The sequence below is a fragment of the Sinohyriopsis cumingii genome, chromosome 14 (assembly GCF_028554795.1).
Source record: "Sinohyriopsis cumingii isolate HCF-2022 chromosome 14, ASM2855479v2, whole genome shotgun sequence".
NCBI classification, from domain to species: domain Eukaryota; kingdom Metazoa; phylum Mollusca; class Bivalvia; order Unionida; family Unionidae; genus Sinohyriopsis; species Sinohyriopsis cumingii.
The window spans coordinates 20,406,103-20,431,950 of NC_142974.1; the positions used below are offsets into that span (position 1 = coordinate 20,406,103).

Consider the following 25,848-nt stretch of genomic DNA (forward strand, 5'->3'; position numbering starts at 1 on the left):
TAAAAAAAAATGAACATGTAAAATTTGAGCAGAATTTTTTGCTCGTTATTGTTATGAGGAATTTTGTTCGAGTTGCAGAGGAGGATGATATAAAATGTATAAGAAAACATAAGATGCAAGCTCTTGTAAATATTTTATTGGATTTCACAGCAAAATTAAATGGACTAATGAAAGCTCCGGAACTAACTTAAATGTGCGATAACCAAAAACCTAAAAGATAAACTTGAACCTCTTTTTCCCTGAATAAAAAAAAAACAATTAGTAAAAGTAGATTAAAAAAGCATAAAATAATTTCACCTACACATTTTTAACAAACAAAAAGGATAATTGAAATGCATACTAGTTATTTTCTACAAGCAATAAAGAAAACCTTAAACACGTACTTTAAAAGCTTAAACTTTTCCATATAAATTGCACACACGTACATGAAGCATATTGGTTGTCATAGTGGCACCATTTTCATTTGGGGCCATGTGGACATCTTTAAAAGTCTTTATGTGAAAATCCCATGAAATTATGACCATCCATTCAGGGGGGAAAGGGAGAAGATTTTGAATATGGCTATCATGGCACCATTAAAGCCACAGAGAACACTAACAAAACCTTAATCTGCTGTCTACAAAAAACAAATGCAATGTTTTATTTCCAACCACTTGCTATAATTGCCAATTTTTAAAAATAAAATTAGTGACAGAGGTATTGCATTATGCCAGGCACATATTAATGATCACACAGCAGTGACATTTAAGCATATTAGTTCCTTCATAATCAGCCGTAATTAAAACCTTAAACACAAACCGTGTATAAGACTGCCATGGGTTATAGTGTACAGGCAAGCCAATATGTCCAAAATAATTCTAAATGCATTTTACAGACCAGAAACATTATACAAATTTTGTATGCATGTAACTTTTATGAACAATTGCCAAATTTTCACTTAGGCAACCTATTTTTATATTCTGTCAAAATCCTACATTTCTTCGTCAAGTGTTTTCATAAACTGTGTATTATACATGCATAAAATGTCACAGGTATACACCTTGAAGTTGTTATTTGCCAAGTATTAATATTGGTCTTGTATTTCTTGTTGCATATGTCCCTTATTATTCAGCATCCTAGTATACTGCAATCCATATATCATGCTTATTGATTCATAGATGTTCCTATTCTATCTGGAAACCACTAAAAGGGAAATTTCAGGCTAATGTATTATACATACTTGATATAGTTTATTTCTTTATTGCATGTGTAATATGTAAACACAATTGGCCCACTAGTTTGAGAAATCAACCTTAAATGTATCAAATTTTCTTATACATGAGGATTGCCATTTGTTCATAGCTGGTACTTTTGGTTCAGGAAGTGCTAGCACTGTCTGGCACATTAATTTTTTCTCAGTTTGTATATGTGGGATGGAAACAGAGCACATGTTTATATTAGTATTTCCGGCATTATCAGTTGAAAATGATGTATGCATCTAATATACCTTTTTTGGAACATGAAATTCCATTTACTGTACTTAATTTACTGCAAGAACTTGAAAGACAACCTGATCCAGTGTTTCTGACAATCACGATGCACACAAATTGAATAACATGAGCATAAACATTAAAAGTCAATTAATTATCAGATCAATTATATATTCAAGAAAACTGCAAGAGGTCACCAGGCTCTGGTTTACTGGGCAGTTGCTGAGTCTTAGCACTAAATCAACGTCCAATTCATCTCATTTGCCGAGTCTTGATTAGTTTACTAAATCACCGTACAATTCTTCTCATTTGCCGAGTCTTAGCTAGTGTACTAAATGAATGTACAATTCATCTCATTTGCAGAGTCTTAGCTAGTGTACTAAATCACCGTACAATTCACCTCATTTGTGTATTGTTTATGTTATTGCCCATTTCAGTATTGTTGAGAATTACCTTAAATTTCAAGATGAACAACTGGTTGTTGTTGTTGTTGTTGTTGTTGGGTTTAACACCATTTTTCAGCACACGATAGGCTATGCATGGCGGCCAGTATTAATGGTGGAGGAAGAACCCGGGAAGAACCACCAACCTACGAGAAGCTACTGGCAAGCTTTCTCACATACCCACCTTGGCCGAATCCTAGACTCGAACCCACGCAGACAGAGGTGAGTTGGCAGTGATCCATAACGGAGAGCGCTTTAGACCACTCGGCCACTCGGGACCCCAGATGGACTACTGGCTCATCATAACCAAATGATCATCTATTATAATCAGTTAAGGACATTTTCACTAAAACATATTTGGAATGATTTCATTATAACAGCATGATTATGTAAATATGCCACCAGCTGACTGCAGTTGAGATTAACCAATCACAGCACCTCTCTCTGATGACCTACATATGAAATGGGTGAAACATCTCTTGTTTTCCTGAGTTTGGAGAAATAAACTGGGGAAAAAATACTGATGGAATTTTTTTTTAGATAAATCATGTCACAATGCAACCCATGGGATTGTATATCAATGATTATGGATAAGCATAATCAAATGCTTCATCATCAGACATGGCTGTTAACTGACTGCTGTAATTGCAATTAGTTTTTTCAGTGTTTTAAAGACAGCTATCAAAACATACAGTTCTTGACAATTATCGCTAAAACCAAGCCAATGACAGCAAGCCAGGCTTTCTTTTTGTATTTTCAGCTGTAAACAGTCCTGTCAAATTTGACTTTGAAATAACAATGTTGCTGACAGTGGTCAAAGTAGTAAGAAGCATGAAATACAATCCTCTACTGTTGTGAGCCTGCTTAATCCTCAGGAACCTGTTTCTTGTCTGGATTCTGATGCTATTGATGTTTTCAATGCTCATCATCGGGAGGCGCTGCTGCCTCACTTAAAGGAAAATAGCATCATACCGCTGTTAGCTACATGCAAGTAAAAGTTTACATGTGCACTCACCAACCCTGATTTAGTCATCAACAAATTCTGCAAGGAACTCCAGCTAAGTTACCATGAGAGGTATTCAGCCCAAGTGAATGCTCAACTGAATGAACGGGGCAACATAAATGTACTCAAAGATCTTGATCAGCCTGAAAATATTTACCCATGAACCACACATAACAAGGTTTCATTTTCAGACGAATGTGATTAAAATAAGTTTTGAGAAAGTACGACTGATCTGCTGCTGATTGTTTATTCAGCTGCAAGTTTATATGACAAGATTTTAAACATAATAATATGTGTTATTTGCCTAATGGAATAGTGAAGAGTACTTGTAATTGAAAGATATGTAACAGTTTATTCTGCAAATGACTTGTGTTGGAAGAAAACTTGGTAACTGCTTTCATATTAACCTACATCTATTACAGGGGAGGGGGTCAGTTTGAGTATCAACTTGGTTCATATTTCGTTGTGAATTTAAATTCGTTGTCTAACTTACAACCAAAAACTGTTTACCCAACAAATAATAATGGATTCACAGTAGTTGTCAGTAAATTGCTGTAAACTCTGTAATTAAAATAAACAAAACCAAGTTTCTTTTATTGTAACTATTATCAGACAGGAATAAATAAATACTTCCTATGTTCATTATGCACTGTTTCTCTCACTACATGGTTCATAGAGCTTTTGGTAAAAAAGAAGTTCTAGACCTTTTCAGACTTTTTTCAGACTCATTTACAATTTATTTTAGACCCCTCTGTCACATGTATTTGAAGTGTGTGATTACTATAAATGAGTACATGTATGTGGTAAATATAGTAAATACCAATCACAAATGGGGTGATTGGTTATGCGTCTCACTGACTGAACTGAACCAGTATGCAGCAGCCAATGCTCCGTCCAGCTCCATGATGATAAACAATGGCACAACACATAAATGTGTTAAAGCAACAACCAAAACAAAGCACTGCAACCCAAGATTGCATACTTTTTCCACATATTTAGACAATAATTTTTTCCCATACTTTTTCCAGGTATGAAAAAAGCACACTTTTTCCACACTCTCCTGACTTCATACAAGTCCTGGTACTATGGGGAAAAAATGCTGTATGGAAAGCATTCTATATGATTCTAAAACAGTCAACTGTCCAATTTAAAATCAAATATTCCACAATATAACATGGGGTTAAAGCAGATGCTAAATAATGCAGTTAGATGCAGTAGAGCAATGCTAAATAATGCAGTTAGATGCGGTAGAGCAATGCTAAATAATGCAGTTAGATGCGGTAGAGCAATGCTAAATAATGCAGTTAGATGCAGTAGAGCAATGCTAAATAATGCAGTTAGATGCGGTAGAGCAATGCTAAATAATGCAGTTAGATGCGGTAGAGCAATGCTAAATAATGCAGTTACTGAGTTTGAGATCTGTGAGAACGTCCAGTTTAGTAGAGACATATTTTACTTCATACCTCAAACATAAATATGGCACATATCACATGACCATGTTCAGTTTGTATGCCTATATCTATATATTTTTCTGATTCAAAATTCCTATTACATTTAAAGCCGGTGCTTGGGGCAGTCTCAAAGACATAATGTAACAAATGAAAACAACTTAACTTCATTACATAGCACTCGCAATTTAAATGCATCTATAAGGAACAGAGGTGTTTTAAATTTTCAACTGTTAACAGAAAATACTAACATCAAAAGCAGAAACAATGAAAGACAAACAATTTAATAAACAGACACTAGCTTTAAGTTCTGAATTTTATAGCACACATGCAGAATACAGATCTAGTTATTAAGTATACATAAATGCTATAAAGCTTATCTTCTTGTCATCAAGCAAATCCATAGTACTCTACATCATCTACCATGTCATCATGTAGATACAGAACACAGTATTCTACATGTCATCTACCATGTCATCATGTGATACAGAACACAGTATTCTACATGTCATCTACCATGTCATCATGTGATACAGAACACAGTATTCTACATGTCATCTACCATGTCATCATGTGATACAGAACACAGTATTCTACATGTCATCTACCATGTCATCATGTGATACAGAACACAGTATTCTACATGTCATCTACCATGTCATCATGTAGATACAGAACACAGTATTCTACATCATCTACCATGTCATCATGTGATACAGAACACAGTATTCTACATCATCTACCATGTCATCATGTGATACAGAACACAGTACTCTACATCATCTACCATGTCATCATGTAGATACAGAACACAGTACTCTACATGTCATCTACCATGTCATCATGTGATACAGAACACAGTATTCTACATGTCATCTACCATGTCATCATGTGATACAGAACACAGTATTCTACATGTCATCTACCATGTCATCATGTGATACAGAACACAGTATTCTACATGTCATCTACCATGTCATCATGTAGATACAGAACACAGTATTCTACATCATCTACCATGTCATCATGTGATACAGAACACAGTATTCTACATCATCTACCATGTCATCATGTAGATACAGAACACAGTATTCTACATCATCTACCATGTCATCATGTGATACAGAACACAGTATTCTACATCATCTACCATGTCATCATGTAGATACAGAAAGTATTCTACATCATCTACCATGTCATCATGTAGATACAGAAAGTATTCTACATCATCTACCATGTCATCATGTAGATACAGAAAGTATTCTACATCATTTACCATGTCATCATGTAGATACAGAACACAGTATTCTACATCATTTACCATGTCATCATGTAGATACAGAACAAACAGTACTCTACATTATCTGACACATCATCATGCATCATGCAGACCCAGAACACACAAAGTACTCTACATGTCATCAGACAGACCCAGAACAACAGTACTCTACATTATCTAGCATGTCATCAGACAGACCCAGAACACACAGTACTCTACATTTACCATGTCATCAGACAGACCCAGAACAACAGTACTCTACATTATCCTGCATGTCATCAAACACACAGAACACTGTACTCTACATTATTTACCACAGACCCAGAACACACAGTACTCTACATTTACCATGTCATCAGACAGACCAAGAACAGTACTCTACATTATCCTCCATGTCATCAAACACACAGAACACACTGTACTCTACATTATTTACCATGTCATCAGACAGACCCAGAACACACAGTACTCTACATTATTTACCATGTCATCAGACAAACCCAGAACACACAGTACTCTACATTTACCATGTCATCAGACAGAACCAGAACACACTGTACTCTACATTATTTACCATGTCATTATGTACACCATGATCAACTTAATATTGAACAATGTTCATACTTCACAATACAATTTTTACATATATGGAAGCATGCACACTAAACATACATCATAATTCTCACTTGATACATTCTGATTAGTGTGTGTGATTTGGATTTTTTAATGTAGCTTTTTAAACGTTTGCAGTGTGGCAGTTTATAGTGCTCCAGCACTGAGGCATCATGCCTCAGACATGTAGCATTATGTCCCACCCCGTAACATTATCCTGACACCAGGCCGACCAGTCCTAACACTAACCTCTTAATGCTGAGCGCCAAGCCAAGTATATGTTGTGAATTCAATATACAAGGGTAAGCACTTCACAATGTGAAATTAAAAAAAATATACACAAAATGATCTGTAAATGTAATCTGCACTCATAACAAAAGTAATTCTATCATTTATTTGTTTACTGCTGGGCAGTGAATTAATAAGCGCTAAAATAAGTTCTGCCCTAAAGAAATGTTTCTCCTAAAAGTGTCCATTTCCAATTCTTGTCAGTGTAACTTGTACAGAATCTAAAACTAAATCTTGAGTTATTATATGGTTATTTTGAGAACAAACTGTCATCTTTTATATCCACAAATATAAAATTAGACAAAAATAAAAATAGCAAATAATGACTAGCAAAAATTCTTAATAACTGAACATGGACTAAAGAATTCAATACCTCATAGAATTGGAAAAAAAACCCACAAATTTGGTATTTGGACAAATGCGTTAAAACAATATTTTTACAAAATATTCTCGATGATGAATGCTGAAATTAAGAAAAATGTCTAATGATTTAATTATTCTAGGTGTATCTTTAGAGCTTTTTCTCCAATATATAAGTTACAAAAGACTGAAAACCTTCTTGGTTTATTTTTTTTTACTAATACTCATCTAAAATTGGAACAGTGGTCCCCCTCTCATATGGCCATCCATTATGTACAGGGAAAGTGGCCTTATAAAATGGGTGGCCTATCCAGAGGGGGCTAATAGTAAAATTAATTATTAAACGGTTTTTCTTGTCTTATGAATAGACTTATTTCAAGTGAATATATATTATACTAATGATTCTTATTCTTGATAAGTGTGAAATACAAGTACGGTATTGTTGTTATCATGCACATTGCAAAGACATTCAAAAATGTCATTTAAATCTTGATACATATATTGCTTGGCATTTTAAATAATTCTCTTTTTATTTACCCCATTCTCCCACTGCTGCTAAAGATTCTCCTTATCTACTGCAATGTTCGAGTCTTTCCAACGAAACCATTTGACACTGCTGGGGGGGGGGGCCAAACAGTTTTGTTGTAAAGACTCAAACATTGAGTTGAATAACTTTTACTTTCCTTCTAAAGCAGTGTATCTATTTACATGATGTCATGTTAAAATTGTGTACTGATTTATTCCTAAACTGTTGTTTGTACTGTACTGTAATTTAATTATGCAGATGAAGTTTTTGAAGAGTGGATGAAATGCCCTCTTCATAAAGCGATACATATACTGTCACACGATTTTTTAGTCTTTGTCTGGTACCCTGTTTTGTTATTAATTTATGTGTTAATCCATAAAATCTGTATTTAGCCAATACTGAACATGTTGTGATCTTGAGAGTTAAGTCTGGTTGTAACCATCAAAGAGCAGAACTTGAAAGCCATGTGAAGCGCAAAACTCACAACATTGCTTAATCCATTATCTGTAAACACGGCATTTACAGATAATGATACAAGATTAACCTTAGTGGTACATGTATTTTAGCAAATGTTTCTTTCAGTAACGAAAAACCAGTTGTCAGTAGAGATCATCAGATTACTTACCTTACAGTATGAATTATTGGTTTTGGACAAATATTAAGATAAAATGTGGCTACTTGTGATGGGAAAATATTCAACTTTTGCACCAATATGCAGGTTGTGTTAGAGGAGTGGTCATTCCTGAAGGGTACTTTTGAAAATAAACTTGGCAGTGTCAAGGGATTCTAGGTGGCCGCTGGGCTGGGAGACCTTTCAAGAGGGGGACCACTGTATCATCCTGGACTAACTGTTCATTTTTAAGAAATTCTTTGGAAACATTTTAACATTTTTGGAGGAATACAATAGAATACTTTACTGTCTTTGATTAGCAATAATTATCTTCATTATAAAAAGCTTAATTACACTGACAAATTGATCATTAGGTGAAACTAAATGATGATAAAACAGAACATTTTAATAAATCCTGTTGCAGGGAAATGGCCTATGTACTGAAAGAGGCTTAAGGAAAATTAGGCCCTCTACTAAAACTTCAAAATATATATATTGACAGCCTTCATCAAGCAGAAAAATACATGTGACTTATATAATTCCCATTATGGTTATAATTTTTATTTATTTTATGGTTAAATTTGGAGGTGATATATTCTGAACAACTGGGGGCGAAAGAATATTTTATTTTAATGTGAAAACATTCAACTGTTGTCTTTTCTCCCCTCAATCGATTTCTATACTTTGTTTTACACAGATCTCTTTTTTCTCTTCAAAAACAAAAATTGAAGATGAAAAAATGAAAGTTGTTATATTACCAGTAATTAACTATGTACATATATGTAAGCATCCAAACGTAACTGATATGTTAATCTTTATTTGGGTTTAACCCATACACATAATCAAATACAAATTACATGACTTCCCTGAATTAATGCAAAGAAAATCATTTACTTCATAATTAGCAGAACTACAGACAAGCAGTGTATCTGTACACTTTACGAAAACAAATGGACTTAAAATGCATTATGAAGTTTTTCAATGCATTCAGATTATTAAAATAAATTAATTATAAGCATTGAGTCCAAAGTTATCAGCATTTTGCTCCTGCCATAATGCTCATTATGAAGAGCCCTCATTTCGAAAATAACATAAAAACAACGTAAAAGAACTTCCCCAATACCAACAAAAACATTTTTTTAAAATAAAATTATTAAATGCCAGTACAAAAGTAGTCAGTAAGAAAACATTCACATCAATTTTACCAAAAAAAGCAAAATAAAATGACCATGAGAAAATGTAAAAAAAAACAGCATTGGGTTTCCTCTCTTGTGAAAAAATATATCCAATCAAGCACACTACTAAGGGCTATTCCAGTAAAATGAACCTGGAACCCAGTGAAGGCACTTTCAATTTGGAATTGTCACCCATCGCTGCCGTTTAGACTTCTCCATAGTTTTCATTGAAAAATCTTTGAGTTATCCGAGTACCTTGGCAAATAATTAGAACAATCTGCCCTCCCTGGTTACTGTGGATGTTTAATGGAACAGCCCTAAGCTCATATCTAGTCTAAACATTTAGCCATTAAAAACTTAATTTGCATTCAGTTACCCAAATACACCTCTATTAATTTGTCATGTATGCTGAACAAAATTACAAACTTACAGATATAAATTTTTTTTTTTACTATTGTCCAAGATTAGAAACTGTAGACCCCTGAGGCAGGAACTTTAACTCTGTAGAATATTTGATGCAATAATCTGGACTAATAAAAGTCCATTGAATTTTGTGTTGCTACATCCTCTAGCACAAAAAGGCCACAATAATCTGATTATTCCACTAAGCAATTAAACAAAATGCAACTGCCTGATTATTCCACTAAGCAATTAAAACGAAATATAATTGCCTGATTATTCCACTAAGCAATTAAAACGAAATGTAATTGCCTGATTATTCCACTAAGTAATTAAGCTTAACGTAATTGCCATTTACAGTCAAGTGATGATATTTTAAATCAAGTGAAAATGTCAGTTTAATCTGAACAGGAATCAAAGCACCTTGTATTTTTTAACCTGCTCACTAATGATTAATTTTGTTTAAAACATTCAGCAGGCATCAGGAATTAAAATAACAGCCATATCATCTGATAAGAGCCTTGCTTTATCTCAGAGAACTGTTGAGGATTTCCTCAGTTTTGGGTAGCTTCAACTCTTTCCATTCAAGAATAAAACCATTTCCAGGTGTTAAATTTTAAAACTAAAGGGCAATTTCAGATCCTTTTCACTATCTGCAACTCTTATGAAATGCAGATTTTATCTGAAAAATCGTGTAAAAAAATCCATTCAATGAGAATTTTTTTGAAACCTGGGCATAATTTTGAAACTGAGTTTCATCCAATTATCATTACGTAAAATTCTGCACTTGTAAACGTATACATTATTAATGGCATTTGGTGAGATATGCAAATTTGTATTACTGCATCTAATTGTGCTGTGTTATAGTATTTATTAAGTAGATAATATTAAATGTATATTTATTTGGAGAACATTCTGGTGGTTGTTGAAAAAATATACAGACTCAAACACCTGACTCACTTTACACTAAGAATTACGTTCATGTACATAATGTGCTGATATTAAAAGTAACTGGATGTGAGTTTTGCAGTATTAGATAAAATGAAACTGGATTGAAAAAGATATAGAGATGAAACTGGAAAAATTGGGATGAAAGGATGCACTGAGAAGGGCAGTGGTGACATTGGGGTTGGAAGGATGTTCAGAAAGGTTGAGTGGATGGAAGAATATATACTCAGATGGTATTGAAAATGAGCATTGCTGGAGTTAAATATGGATGTATGCATAGAGGAAGATATTGGTGAAACTAGAGATGGAAGAACTCTGAGAGTGGTGATGCTGGGTATGGAAGGATGCAAAGAAAAGAGAAGTGGTGATGCCAGAGATAGAATGGTACAAAGAAAAGAAATGGTGAAAATGGAAGATCATGTATAGTGGGGAGAGGTGAAATGGGATGGTAGGATGTACAAAGAGTATGGATGAAACTGGGTATGGAAGATTGCAAAGAGCTGGAGTGGTGGAACTACCATATATACTCCCTTATGCGTCCAACTGCAAACTGCGTAGACCCAGATCTGCCATCGCGTAACGCATCAGATCTATGCCTGTACAGTTTGTTAGGAGTGATATGTAGGACAAACAGCACAGACCCTGATCTACAGGCACATTATGTTATGGCAGGTCAGTATCTTTGTTGTTTGCAGTCTGACTTGGCTTCTATGGTAGGTATGGAAGGATGTATGTGGAGTGGAATGGTGATAAAAAGGTTTCTAGAAGCATTAGTGAGAAAGGCAAATGTGAAACTAGAAGAATGCACACAGATGGGAATGGCAGCACTTGTGCAATTAACTTTTTATCTTGATGAAATCAGAAGAAAAAAAGAATACGCTGTACTTGTATATATTATAAGTTACACTTGTATATATTATAAGTTACAAGTTATTACCATGTCATTGTTGGTTAAAGCAAAATGCAGGGGCAAAAACTGTCCTAGTGAAATAATAAAATGCCATTAAATGACTACCTGATTGTCATGGTTTCAAAAAAGCTGTAACAGTTCCTTAGCACCTGTCTGAAGCAGAAAGTTAGTTCAAATGAGGATATGGTTGAAAGAAGTACACGTCAATCTAGAACAAAATGATGTATATCATCAGTAAAATTAACCTCATGATGATTTGTAACACAGTAAAATTAACCTCATGATGACTTGTAACACAGAAAAATCATCCTCTCAGTCTAACACAGTAAAACTAACCTCAATGCAACTTACAATACAGTGAAACTAACCTAAAGACGACTTAATAAAGAAGCAATCTCAAAATTTAACACTGCGACTTATGAAAATTAACATATTTGTTTTTGTTGGTTTTAACAGCACTTTTAATGCATTAGTAACTAAGTACCTTTCTCAAGGACAAGCCAAGGCAGCTGATCAAGGCTGGCTTAGGTAGGTATTGAACCAAAGACCCTTGGATTACAAGTCTGACACTCTACCAGCTAAGCTAACATGGATCCCTGCTAAAATTAACAGATAAAAAGTATGTAGCTTAAGAATTGTACAGCCAAAGAAATATGAAATTCTTTACAAAAGCAAATATTTCATGCCTATGTAAAATAAACAACAAAAACACGCAATCATTTAAAATGGGCACCACCTATTTCCAAGTCCAAAACTTTAATGTGCAACCTTTCACAATTGTCAAGTATTATTTACATGTATTTGGACTGTTGTTAAAGTCTTGTGGAAATGCAACATAGAAACCTCTATAGTATCTCAAGGAAATCAACATCATTTTGTCAAAACAGTAAATACTGTACTCCAATTTAAATGGACCAATCGTGATAAATGGTTATGAATTTCTTCACCAGCAAAATAGTTTTGTTTATCAGAAACAAGACAGTCTTCATTTGACACTCATGCTCCACTGCTAAAGTCACTGATCCAGGTTAATTGGAATCTTGAAATGTTCATGCATCTTCACAACAGGATCATACAAGTCTTCCTTTGTAACTGAAAGTCAAGTCACAAGCACACATAATTCAAGGAGGAGATACTAGGAGCCCTGATTACTTGCTCCAAGTTCTCCCCCTCCTCCTCCAGATGCTCCTTGTGTACTGGAAGCATTTCCTTTGTCATCTGTAAGAAAAGGTTTGAAAACAAAATTCATTCGTTAATATCTGGGCATAAAAGAAATGAAATACTGTAAACAATCGTTCATCAATAACTGTGAATCAGGAATATCACACATAATAAAAATGGGTGTTCAAAGGAATTGTTATGTCATGGCAATGCAGGGCATTAAGATTATAATGATAGAATCTGACTAATGGTACAAACTTTAGACAAAGTACCATATCATGTTATAAACTTTAAGCAAAGTGAAACTTTTAGAAAAAGTACCATAGCCAGGTACAAACTTGAGACAAAGTAGTATATCAGGGTACAAGCTGTAGATAAAGTAGTATATCAGGGTACAAGCTCTAGACAAAGAGGTATATCAGGGTAGAAACCTGAGACAAAATAACATACAAGGATAGAAACTTAATAAATAAAATAGCATATCAGGGTACAAACTTATGATATACATTGGCATATCAGGGTGCAAATGTCAGATATTGAATACAGAACAATAGTAGCATACCTGGGTACAAGCTGTACACAAAAGCAGCATATCAATACACCAGCTGTACACAAAAGTAGCATATCAATGTACCAGCTGTACACAAAGGTACCATATCAATGTACCAGCTGTACACAAAAGCAGCATATCAATGTACCAGCTGTACACAAAAGTAGCATATCAATGTACCAGTTGCACACAATAGTAGCACACCAGGGTACAAACCTGAGACAAAGTAGCACACCAAGGTACAAACTTGAGACAAAGTAGCACACCAGGGTACAAAATTGAGACAAAGTAGCACACCAGTGTACAAACTTGAGACATAAAGTAACACACCAGAGTACAAACATGAGACAAAGAGGGATATCAGGGTAAAACTTTAGGACAAAGTAGCATATCCGGGTACAAACATGACAAGACATATCAGAATACAAACCTGAGAACTAGCATATCTGGTATCATATCACAATGGTACAAACTTAAGACAATGTATCACATCAGGATACAAATTAGTCACAAAGTATAAATTAATGTATCATGGTGCCAACTTTAGACAAATAGTATCATATCAAGATGGTTCAAACCCAATCTGGGTACATACTAAGAGAAAGCATATATCAGGGTACAAACTTAAGAATTAAAGAGAAATAAAACAGCCTATCAGGGTACAAACTTAAGAATTAAAGAGAAATAAAACAGCCTATCAGGGTACAAACATGAGTAGTAAGAAGTATATCAGAATGGTACAAACTTTAGTGAAAGTCATATTCAAATTAAGATGCAATGATGAAGGTATCTGACTTTCAGAAACTGAAAAGATCTTTTTTTAATTTAAAAATTAAATAAACATTAATATAAAATTATATTACCTTAAAGACTTAACAACAATGACCCCATTACCACAAGAAAAGTGATTTATCAATTCGCTCACTCCTATATAATGCATGATAAAACATTCATGCAAGAAATGTATGTGGGATAGACATACAGTCAATGTTACTACAGCACTATATTAGTCATAATAATAATAATAATAATAATGAGGACTTTGTATAGCGCCTAATATTTATAAGCAATAAGCGCTTTACAACATTAGACAACACCTATAAGATAAAAATCATATAATGATAACGAATACAAAAACAAACACCATGAAATCAGAAAACATTAAAAAAAACATGCTGAGAATATTTAAGGTAGGAAACATTATTAGGTCTTCAAGTTTGTTCTGCAGTCTAAACAAGTGAGTTTTGAGAGCCCTCTTGAATGTGATCACTGTGTCTTTGTGTCTAAGTTCAGTGGGCAATTCATTCCACGTTGCTGGGCCCTGGTATGCAAAAGAACGTTGTCCATATGACTTTCACCTAGGTTTCATACTGATTGTGTGAATTTAATGTTGGTGCTGCTGATGTTTATTGTTTGAGGTAAAGGATGTGAATGAGAAAGTCTTTGTGTTGTGATCAGAATGGCTTCAGTTTTATCATCATTCATCTGCAGCTTGTTACATGTCATCCATGATTTCACATCTGAAATGCACCTCTCTACACCTTGGATGGTAGCATCAACTTCAGTTGGGTGGCTAGATTTGTATATTTGGGTGTCATCAGCGTACAATTGGTGAGACACTGGATGATGATCAATGACACTTGAGAGGGGCTGAGTGTACAGAATGAAGAGAACAGGTCCAAGAACAGATCCCTGTGGAACACCACAACATAGATCAACTGGGCTGGAGTGTATTCTATTTGCAGATACAATTTGTGTCCTGTTGACCAAGTAGGACTTGAACCACAGTAAGGCCCTATCATGAATGCCAAATACATGCTGGAGACGGTGAAGTAATATATCATGGTCTATTGTGTCAAATGCTGCAGACAAATCAAGGAGGGTGAGGATTTTCATCTTTCCGCTATCCAACGCAGACAGAATGCCATTAACTACTTTTAGAAGAGTAGTTTCGGTACTTTGGCAAGGGCGATATGCAGACTGTACATTGCTAAAAAGACTGTTTTCTATGATTTTTTCTACGACTGGGAAATTAGAAACAGTGTGCAATGCTGACCCTTATATGCACAACAGGGGATCACCACCACCACCAATCATGATTACTAGTTTGGACGTTGTACACCGATGCTATTATGTTTAGAGAGGCATTTGCTACATTATTCAATTTCCCAGCAATCTTTTCCACTTATAAATGAGAGAAATGTTTCCCTTGGGTTGCAATCTGAGGTTGGGAACAGCTGGAATGATTACTCAGATGTATTATGTACTATCAAATGATTACCCAAATATTTTCGCTACTATCTTTATTTTCTGTCCAGTCGCCATTTCACTTTTTCTCTCTTTCTGCATGTCTTATTTATTATTGCCATTATCTACCATATATAATCTCTTATAAGACAAGTCCAACTGCAAACTGCAGAGACCCAGATCTGCTGTTGCATAATGCACTGGCAATCTGGGTCTATGCAATTTTTTTTAGCTCATTTGGCCTCAGAGGTTGTCGTCATTTTCGCCTGAAATGCGCATAGGAAAGACATTTGGGGGGCTGTTTCTGAATACATCGGCTGTCAACAGATTTTCCATGAGACTAATGCCTAGTTGTATTAGAAACATCATTTCCCATTGGTTATTTTGCTTGCACATGAGCAGAAGGGTAAAAGTTGGAGTTTTTTTCTTCTTTTTTTTTTTTTGCCTAATGGACCCATCATTTTCGTATAGAGACCGCTCTTTATTCCAAATGCCCACCTTATCCTAGTTTCTGCAAAGGTTCACCTGTCTGTGTGCAGTTCAGACCAGTCTGCCCTAGATCTGAGGCCAAAAAGGTCTAAAATCCGGACACAAAATCGCATTCCGACCACGAGCAAATTTTGGGTGAGAAAAAAAAAAAAAAAGTGGGTCCAAAAATGAGTTTTTTTTCCCCTCTGTATTTTGTAGTGCAACTAGAACTTCCAAATTATTTGGTATCATTTTAGAGCTATATCTGTCTGCTTTTTTGTAATACCACCCACGTTGGTGTATCTTAAATGACCTTGATTCTGCAGAGCTCGGAAATAGGTACAGTCTCATCACGCCTACAGATGGGATTTGGGCCGAATCAGTAATCAATAGAATCTGTGCTGTTTGAAGTTTGACTATGCTTATAAGTGAGTATATATGGTAAATAGTAATTCCTGTTTAAAACCCAAATGCACTGACAAAGTAAAACCTTACATATAATCTTTTCAACTGTATTTCTAAGCCAGGATTCATACAAATTACCTGCCATTGTTTTTACCCATATCTTTAATTCAATATACTACTTAAAGAATCTTAACATCGTTACCCTGCAACATTCATCTTCTTGATGGCATTTATCTGGAATGATTTATCTTCCTAAAAAATTAAATTTTACCTCTTCATTTTTAGAACTTTACTTTTAATTGTCAGTGTTTGGCCAGGATTGTCCTTATGCACTGTGAAACATACATACTCATTCTCTCTTTTTCCCAGCATTCTTTTCCATGTAGAAACGAAACAAATGTTTCCCTCATCCTTTGTAACAGAACCTCTACAAAGCATGGTCTCCACCATCAAGTGGGATTTCCCTACCCCACAAAAGTTCATATGATAGATTCTATCAATCTGACCCCTTCCCCAAAAGCAGAAGCAACTATTAAAATGATATTTCATTCAAACTGATAAATTTCAATGTCCATGTACAAATTTTGGTATGTGAGCTCATGATGTTAGTCACATTAAACCTTGTTTTTCCAAATGGATAATCTTGTTTCCAAATCCAAATCTTGTTTGTCCCGATTACCATGGTATCTGAAACTCAGGTTTCATTTACTTCTTATGCATGATCCTGTATTTTCTATAAGAAAAAATTCACATGAATTTTACTTTTTCAAAAACATAATGTAACAATTAAATCATCAATATCTTTGATACCTAAAATTTGGGAAAAAAATCATATGAATACGTTCTCTGTACCAAAAATTTTAAGACATCTAATAATTTGCATGGGTTTCCTTAATATGGAAGTATCTAGTAAGATGTTTCATTAAAATGGGATAAAAAGCTAAACCAGCCACTAACAAAAATATGAACTGCATCCTCATTATGAAACCTGTAGAGCCCCACTAGTGTTATCCATAACTAAATTTCAAGTCTTTTTTCATATTCTTATATTCAGGGAGAGAGAGAGAGAGAGAAAGAGAGAGGGTGTGGGTGGGAAGGGATTAAACTAAATTTAGTTATGTAAATATGGAAATAAAAGTGGAGCACAATGGAGTTTAGTTCCATGTAACTGTGTCACCATCTTTAAACAATGACTATAATTAAAGCGGTATGTTATTCCACATGTAATATAATCATTTTACAATCGAAAATTAATGTTCTGTTACAGATATGGCATCTATTCAACATTAATAATGATCCATTATAAATGTGTATGTTCTTTTACAATTATCTTGTTAATCTTTAATTTTTCCAATATATTGTACAGGCAGTTTTTTTTAAGTTGCTTTGGCTTGCATCATTGATCGTGGCAATCTCTCAAAGCATTACTTGAAAAATAAGTTTTCATTTCTGAATTTGAAAATCTTATCTGGCTTTCATTGCTGCAACTATAAAAAGAGATATCTGCAACTGTAACGTTACCAATAACACTCTCAAAATATTCCCTTATGTAAAGACTCAAACCCTCTTCTAACAAATTTGTTATATAAAATTGATTGAAAATGAAATTCTTAGGTGCTACATGTATATGACACTATAGTGACACTTTAGTAGTGTATGACACCATGGTGACAACTGGGTATTATGACACCATTGAGACACTTGGGTAGTATAACACCATGGTGACACTTGGGTAGTATATAACACCATGGTGACACTTGAGTAGTATAAGACACCATGGTGACAACTGGGTAGTTTGACACCATGGAGACACTTTGGAAGTACAAGACACCAAGTTCGATATTTTGTCATTGATTTTACATCCTACCTTATCATTATTTGATGTTGTTGCTGATGTCATTATTTGAATGATATAACAGAAATATAGCACTGAACATTGTGCAATAATTTAAACTTCATTTACAGTCAAACCCGGTTATCTCGATTACGTCGGGGGTGTAAAAAAATCATCGACATAACCGGGTCCCGAGATATCCGGGTTCATAAAAACCGGTAATTTTAAAAATGTCCTTGAGCATTACTCCTGTCTCTTGCTGGTGTTTACTGGAATCCCCCTCCCACTGCATGTTACAATAAAATAAACAAAACGCTTAATTGATAATAAAATGAAATGAACTAACCTGGTGTTGTTATCATTTATTCCTTTTTTATCATCATAAGTAATTTATTAAAGAAAAAATATATCTATGAACTCCATATATCACATGTAGCGTATGCATCCATTACTGTAGTGTGCATCACTTATGTCAGATAACACACGACGCATTTTTATAATTGATGTGAATATTGAAAAACAAATCATGTTTGGTTGTACTCAGAGGTTTGAATATGTTATCAGATTGAAAAATGGATCAAAGAAAATCACAAACGAGAGAGTGAGAGAGAAACATCCACCGATTGCTTTCAGGCACCCGCCATTCACGCATAACGCGGTGTTAGGTGCAAAATAACCAAGATTGTATTATATCCAGGTTAATATATGACAGTATCTTGCAGATAAAGATCAATAAATGTTTTTGAAAATACATGTACATGTACATTGACTGTGAGTGCAAATGAGGAAAAGCGATCCTATAAACCAACTCTGCTAGACGCCATCATGTATGCCCGTGCAGCTTGGAACAGTGTATCGCCGAAAACCATTCAAAACTGCTGGTTCCATTGTATTTTTCCGGAAATTTCTGATGAAGAATTTCACCAGCAGTGTTTAATTGCACAAGAAATTAAAGAGCCTCAATCAGAAATAGGTCTTGAAGCGATGGCTGATGAGATTGCGGACTCCATAGGCATTGCTCGGGATGAATTTTCTTATTATGTTCACGTGGATGATGATGCCAATGCCTATGGTGAACTTACTGATGAGGAAATAATCCAATCGGTGACAACGAAGCAGATACAATCATGCAAGCAAGATGATGATGATGATGATGATGATGATCAGCCTATCACTATCCCAAGCTACAGTGAAATGGCTGAATGCATTAAAAAAATGAAATTGTTTGTGGCAAGTGTCGACGGTGCCGAGCATATGTATGAAAACGTAAGTGCTTTTGAATCGTTCGTTACAGATCAGCACCGGAGTAAACAAAAGCAGACTGATATTACTTCATATTTTCTACAAATCGATCGCTTTTGCTGACTATTTTTTGTACAATTTCTGTGCGATAGACGTTAAAAAGTTGCATTTCGTCGAATTAAGCGGGTCCACATGTTACTTCGGACCGAAACTTATGCCCGACATAACCGGGTTATCGACTTAACAGAGGTCGAGATAAGCGGGTAAAAAATAGCATAACAAAGAAGAATTTTTTCGGGACCGGACCAAAACGCTCGACATAAGCGGGTTGTCGAGATAACCGAGGTCGAGATAAGTGGGTTTGACTGTATATAGTCATGTTGCTCAAGTCATATAATGCACCTTAATAAAATATTGTCTCAAATGTTTCATACACCATTAATAGACAACAATGACAATTATTTTTTGTCCTCAAATTTTTGGTACAAAGATTTGAAAAAATGTGAATTTTAGGAACCCAAGATAACTCAAAATTTTTACTTACCTATTACAATATTGTTTGATCACTTGAAAAAGAAAATTATACAATAACTGAAAAACAATACATTATTGAATTCTACCTGTGCATGAGAGTTTATTCATGTCAAATGCTAGCGATCCAGTGCTGATAGAGGCTTTCTGCTCATCCATAATATCTGGCAGGGCATTCCTGCGACCTGTCCGACCTGTTGCCAGAAAATCCTGCAGTAACTGCTGCTCCATCTGGGAATTTCTATCTGCTGTTACCTGAAATGGTAACAGGCACAATGAATTCTGTGTGTCTATTTTGTTTAAACAGCATCAGTAAATATAGTCCCTCATGGTTACCAAGACTGAGATTTCGTGGAAAACATGGCCATTGTAAATGACAAATAATATGCCTATTGCATGTAAAATGCTATCTGATTCAGAATACCGGGAGTTTAAATGTCAATTAGTAATATTGATTTGGAGAAAAAGCTAGCTAGAAAGTTCTGGTTGTGGTAAAACTATCCCTTAAAGTTCATCTTTCAGTTTGAAATTTAATGTGATATCCATTGTAAACAACATATAAACATACAAAATTAAATATATGTATGCAGTTAAGTGAACATATTACAAACACATGCATCTTCTTTGGGTCACTGTTACCTAGATTTTTCAACTTTTTGTAACAAAAACCAATATAAAGTATCTTTAATGTAACTCTAAAGGGTAAAGTTGTGGTGGAAGCAAACGCTGAAGGAACCAATTTCCTCCACTGGTTCATACTGACCTGGACCTCTGACCTTAAGACGCTTAAATCAATAAACTTACTCATACCCTGAAGGGCAATATATCTTTAAGGACCAGACATAATGTGAATTACAATCAGGGAGTATAACAAACTTAAATAATATGGTCACCAGTGTAATCTCAACTTTGGAATTCATTTTTATCTATTTGTTTTAAATCAGGAAAACAAATGTGGATAACTCCTTCAGTTGCTTAAAAATGAAGAATGTTGACTGATCACCATTCTATGTTATAATTGTGTCTTTTGGCATGAAGAAAGAGACAATGTGGGGAAATTTCAGAAAGTAGAACAACTGTAAATCGATGTCAGTTTAAATCAAACATCCATTACATAGTGATGTCAATAACAGACACAGCAATGAAAATAATTCACCAACAATCAATATGAAGTGTTACTATATATATTCACACGTAAATAGGATCCAAACAAAAACTTAATAAACCCATCACATAATATGCCAGCAGATCTGGGTCCATGCAGCTTGTAAGAATTTATAAGCAAAGCAAACAACATTGGCCCTGATCTGCCAGAATGTTACACAGTAGTAGATCAAGGTCTAGGTTGATTGTAGCTGAATCCAACTTTTAGGTGAGTATAAGCAGTAGTTAAAACATGCCCACACTAAATCTCACTGAGGATTAAATCATGCCCACACTAAATCTCACAGAGGATTAAATCATGCCCACACTAAATCTCACTGAGGAATAAATCATGCCCATACTAAATCTCAATTAAGATTAAATCATGCCCACACTAATTCTCACAGGAGATATTTGCGTGCAAAGCTGTAACAAAACAATTTAAAAAATTTAAATAACTGACGTAGTGAACACTGCCACTGTTACCTAGAGATTGATGTAAGATAATGTTTACAAATATATTCATTCCCACTGATCCATCATAAGCCTGAATTAAGGCTGCAGTATTGGTTACGTAATAAAATAGTCAACTTTATGATACTGCCTGTAAACAGTTACAAAACTTTTGAAGTGTAAAATGAACAAACGTGTGGCTGTCAATGATGTAGAAACTCACTCTTCCAATTAAAAGGAACATTTCCACATCCAATTAAATGGTACATTTTCACATCCAATAAAATGGTACATTTTCAAATCGATTTAAATGGTATACTTCCACATCCAATTAAATGATACATTTCCACATCCAATTAAATGGTATATTTCAACATCCCTGTTTATGAGGACTGTTAAAAGGATTTTTCTGTAAAAATTATCTTTTCTTAAAGTATGTATGATTTTCACACTAAATGCAGCATCTCAAGGAAAATGGCAGTCTTATGGCCCTAAGATACCTTTTTAAAGATACATTTACCTTACGCTTTTCAAGACTGGTAAGATATATTGACATCTGTGACAGCTGAACAAATGAAGGGGCGGGGGAGAGACAGGTCCATGTATTTTGGGGTCACTTGTACATTTAAAAAATTGGCTTATCGACTATGCTCTGCCTACACATAATAATGCACAGAAACCAAGACCAGTCTGGCAAACAAGCTAGCAAGGAGGTCAATATTGCAAAGAAAAGATATGTGAATTTGTGCAGATACCATTGAATATAACAAGAAAAAGAGAAAGAGGTAATATATTGATTCATATCAAGCACAAGTCATTGTACTGTACAATATTCCAACTTTCATTGGCAAATTTGCAATCAGATTTTTGAAAACTGTAAAACTGCATCATCTTTCATCTCAATACACATTACGATCATGACATATGGAGAAACTACAATGACTAAAAAAAAAAAATGAATTTTTACTTATAACCTCTCCCTATTTTCGATAATGCGCCACTTCATAGACATGTTCTCAGACTTCCTTCGGTCAATGGAGTCAAATTATACTGAATTACTAGTTGGGTAATACCATATGTATTATGCCTGCAGGAAATCTCTGTTAATAAGTTTAGCTATTACCATGTTGATCATTATATTACACTTGGCTTGTCAAGGTTTGACATTCTACATTCAGCACCGTTTCTGGCACAAATTACATACTTGTGTTACCTCATTTAATACCAAATGTGTTTCTCCATCACGTGGTTGCTTGATGGGAAGATCACGACACGTGTATTAAACATGAAGTCTCAGGTTGTTCGTGTTTCGCGGTAAACGAACTTTTCAACGACCGAGTTCTTATAGACGCCATTTTTGTTCGTTTGTGACCCATGACCTCGATGGTTCGATATTACAGGTATGTGATTCACACAGATGAAGTCACAGTGAACTTACTGCCGAAAGTAATATCTTAAATATACTGACTTTATATATACATTTTAAAAAAACTGTTAAACTATACATCCTCGTTTGTTTGTACCCCTCTACCGATTTCAATAATGGAAACCTTTAATTTGATAAAAAAAAAAAAAGTGCAAGGAACTTAGTCAATTCATTCATTATTTACAGTTTCTAACCTGACTGAGTACAGCGTCCCTAACACCTTGATCGTCTGCACGTTTCTCGCTTAACGGAAGTTTTCAATATAATAGACGGACATGCCCGAGATCCATTTCCAGTTCCTGGACAAGTCCATTTCCAACAAAGGGGTTTGTGTGCGATTACATATGTACATTCATATGTCGTCTGCTTCGGATATGGACAGTGTCGAATCAAGCAAAGGAAAAGAATGACAACAGCAAATTTGCTTTCACGTGGATTTAACAAGCGCTTTAATTTCTATGTTCATGTGTGCAATGGATATAATTCCAAACTCTCAACGTGATGGTAATTTACGGAATTATCTGGCAGTTATCGAATAGGATGAACATTTTGTTGACTGATGGAAATAAACTAGCCCATAGTGAACTCAATATGGCGCCGTGTTAGTATGGAAAATCCGTTAAGCATGAAAGGTGCAGGGGATGCCAGTGTTAGTGACATTTTGGTTAAATTCAGGTTTGAAATTATAAATCAATGAGTCAATTGACTTAGTTCTATGCACTTTTATCACATTAAACGTTTTCGTTATTGAAATCGGTTGGGCGGTACAAATAAACGGGATGTATAGTCAGACTATAGTATCATTATACCCTATCATTGGTTTGCCACTGAAAACTATATAGAAATATTAGGATACAGAGTTTTTGTCTCAGAGTTTTGTAGAGAATAAGGTATGTGAGAATGTTTTATATGCTGGAATCACAAGTGTTGGACGCGAGCTTGATGTTGAGAAGAAAAAAAACAATAATATGAAGGAAAAAAATCATAGAGAGTGACAAAAAAATACGTTAGATTACACCCATGACCCATTCTGAATTAGGACCCTGTCTATCATAATATATAAGAGAGAAGGTACGTAACTTCAAAATACGTCGTTCCACCCATGACCCTCGATTTCCTTCTGCTATTTCCGCATTAAAGGCACATGACCATACTATATGGCTTGTTCTACTCCTGAGATATTTTTCTATCCATCAAGTCATCATTGACTTTTCTGCGTTGTACCAAACTGAAGTTACGGGCTCCAAAACGTGCGATTTTCGCGAATTTTTTGCTTTTGGACAAGTGCGTACACATGTGAAAAACAGTAAAAAGAGGTACATGTACCATCTTTTCAACTCTATGGTACATCCCTTCATGAATTACAGAACATTGGTAGATGCAAAAGTAAGTTTTTACTTACCATTTACTTGATTCAACTTTAGGAATCCTGTTCCATGCAAGAATTAGAAATTGTCTTCTTCACTGCACATACATTGTATACATGCGACTCTAATTTTCAAAATAGGTAAACTATGCAGCACACACGTCAACACCGAAACATGATTGGCTCAAAAGGTTATACTAAAATAACATTCATGGATCAAGAAATCATTTCACAATACAGACTATTTGTATCCCGGCAAAAATAGGTAATAACATCATGTTAGGAATCATCTGAATGTGTTAAATTAATGACAGTGTACATTAAAGTATAACCTTTTGAGCCAATCATATATCTGATTGGTTTAGTACTGTTGCGTGGTATAAACCGAAGGTTATATATTGGAGTGGAAGACAGTACTTGTCAGATAAGTGCAGAGCGCGGTCAAATTCAAAACTAGGAATAACACCTGTGAAGTCCAACGCCCCTTTTAGGTAATGTCATGTATAAATTGCTAAATAATAATAGTATAGGACTGACAAAGTAATAATAATACTCTGAATTATTTGGACATTAATTAGGTGAAAAGCTAGTAAAATAAGCAATACTCTGAACATTTAAATGTCTGTATTTTTTAACAACATGCAGAGGCAAGCATTTTGGAAAATTACATAAGAAATGTTAGAATAAGTAAATTAATCTTCCAAATTATCTTGCAGTTATCTCCCACCACATTGGTAACCTGGGTTAAACATATACAAAGCAAATCTTCAACTCTCATCTGTTGGGGTCACTCTATGATTTCCAATAATTATTTAATTTATTTAACATTGAAACAGACTAATATGTCCTGAGACATTTTACTGAAATGATCCAGGAACAAGACATCGAGACTTAACGTCAGTATCTAGTTGTTATAATACAAGAGTGCAAGCAGTGTTTGTTTCCTTGCAGGAGTATATTTGTCTTCTTCCAATGAATATTTATGTACTGGTGACAGCTTTCCAGTTTCTTAGTTAAGTTACTTTCATTAAACATTTTTTGTTGACTTTGCTGTTGAGTGGAACTTCTTCAAAGAACCCTCCCTAGCATACAGGAAGTAGAGGTTGCTTACAATACAAATGGGTGTCTTGTTTGACCACCTCCATCCTTGACCACAAAAGATACAAATGGGTGTCATGTCCAAAGAAAATACAAATCGGTGTCATGTCTGACCATCTCCATTTATGTCCACAGAAGATACAAATGAGTGTCATATCTGACCATCTCCATCTATGTCCACATAAGATACAAATGAGTGTCACATCTGACCATCTCCATCTATGTCCATATAAGATACAAATGGGTGTCTTGTTTGACCATCTCCATCTCTGTCCACAGAAGACACAAATGGGTGTAATGTCTGACTGCATCTATCACTGACTACATAAGATATATAAATGATTTGTTTCTTAAATTTAACAGTTAACAATTAATGCGCATATTAAAGATGATGGAACAGGTCTATTTACTACACTTAATTTGAATGGATGGTTCAGTCTGGCTTTGTGAGATT

General features: G+C 34.8%; 1 protein-coding gene across 7 annotated transcripts in view; it reads right to left on the minus strand.

The window, feature by feature from the left end:
- Window positions 1-120: 120 nt before the first annotated feature.
- The window catches only part of LOC149783384 (uncharacterized), a 47,356-nt gene continuing 21,628 nt past the window's right edge, over window positions 121-25,848 (minus strand). For 4 of the 7 annotated variants that reach the window (XM_089931614.1, XM_089931615.1, XM_089931617.1 and 1 more), the window contains 2 exons: window positions 19,998-20,163; window positions 121-12,688 (listed from right to left, as the gene is read on the minus strand). In XM_089931614.1, the coding sequence (XP_089787740.1) occupies window positions 12,606-12,688; window positions 19,998-20,163 (249 nt within the window). In that variant the 3' untranslated portion in view covers window positions 121-12,605. Of the gene's footprint in view, window positions 12,689-19,997; window positions 20,164-22,717; window positions 22,878-22,983; window positions 23,079-23,124; window positions 23,220-25,848 lie in introns of those variants that run through there. The other 3 variants (XM_089931618.1, XM_089931620.1, XM_089931619.1) reach the window with 3 other exon arrangements.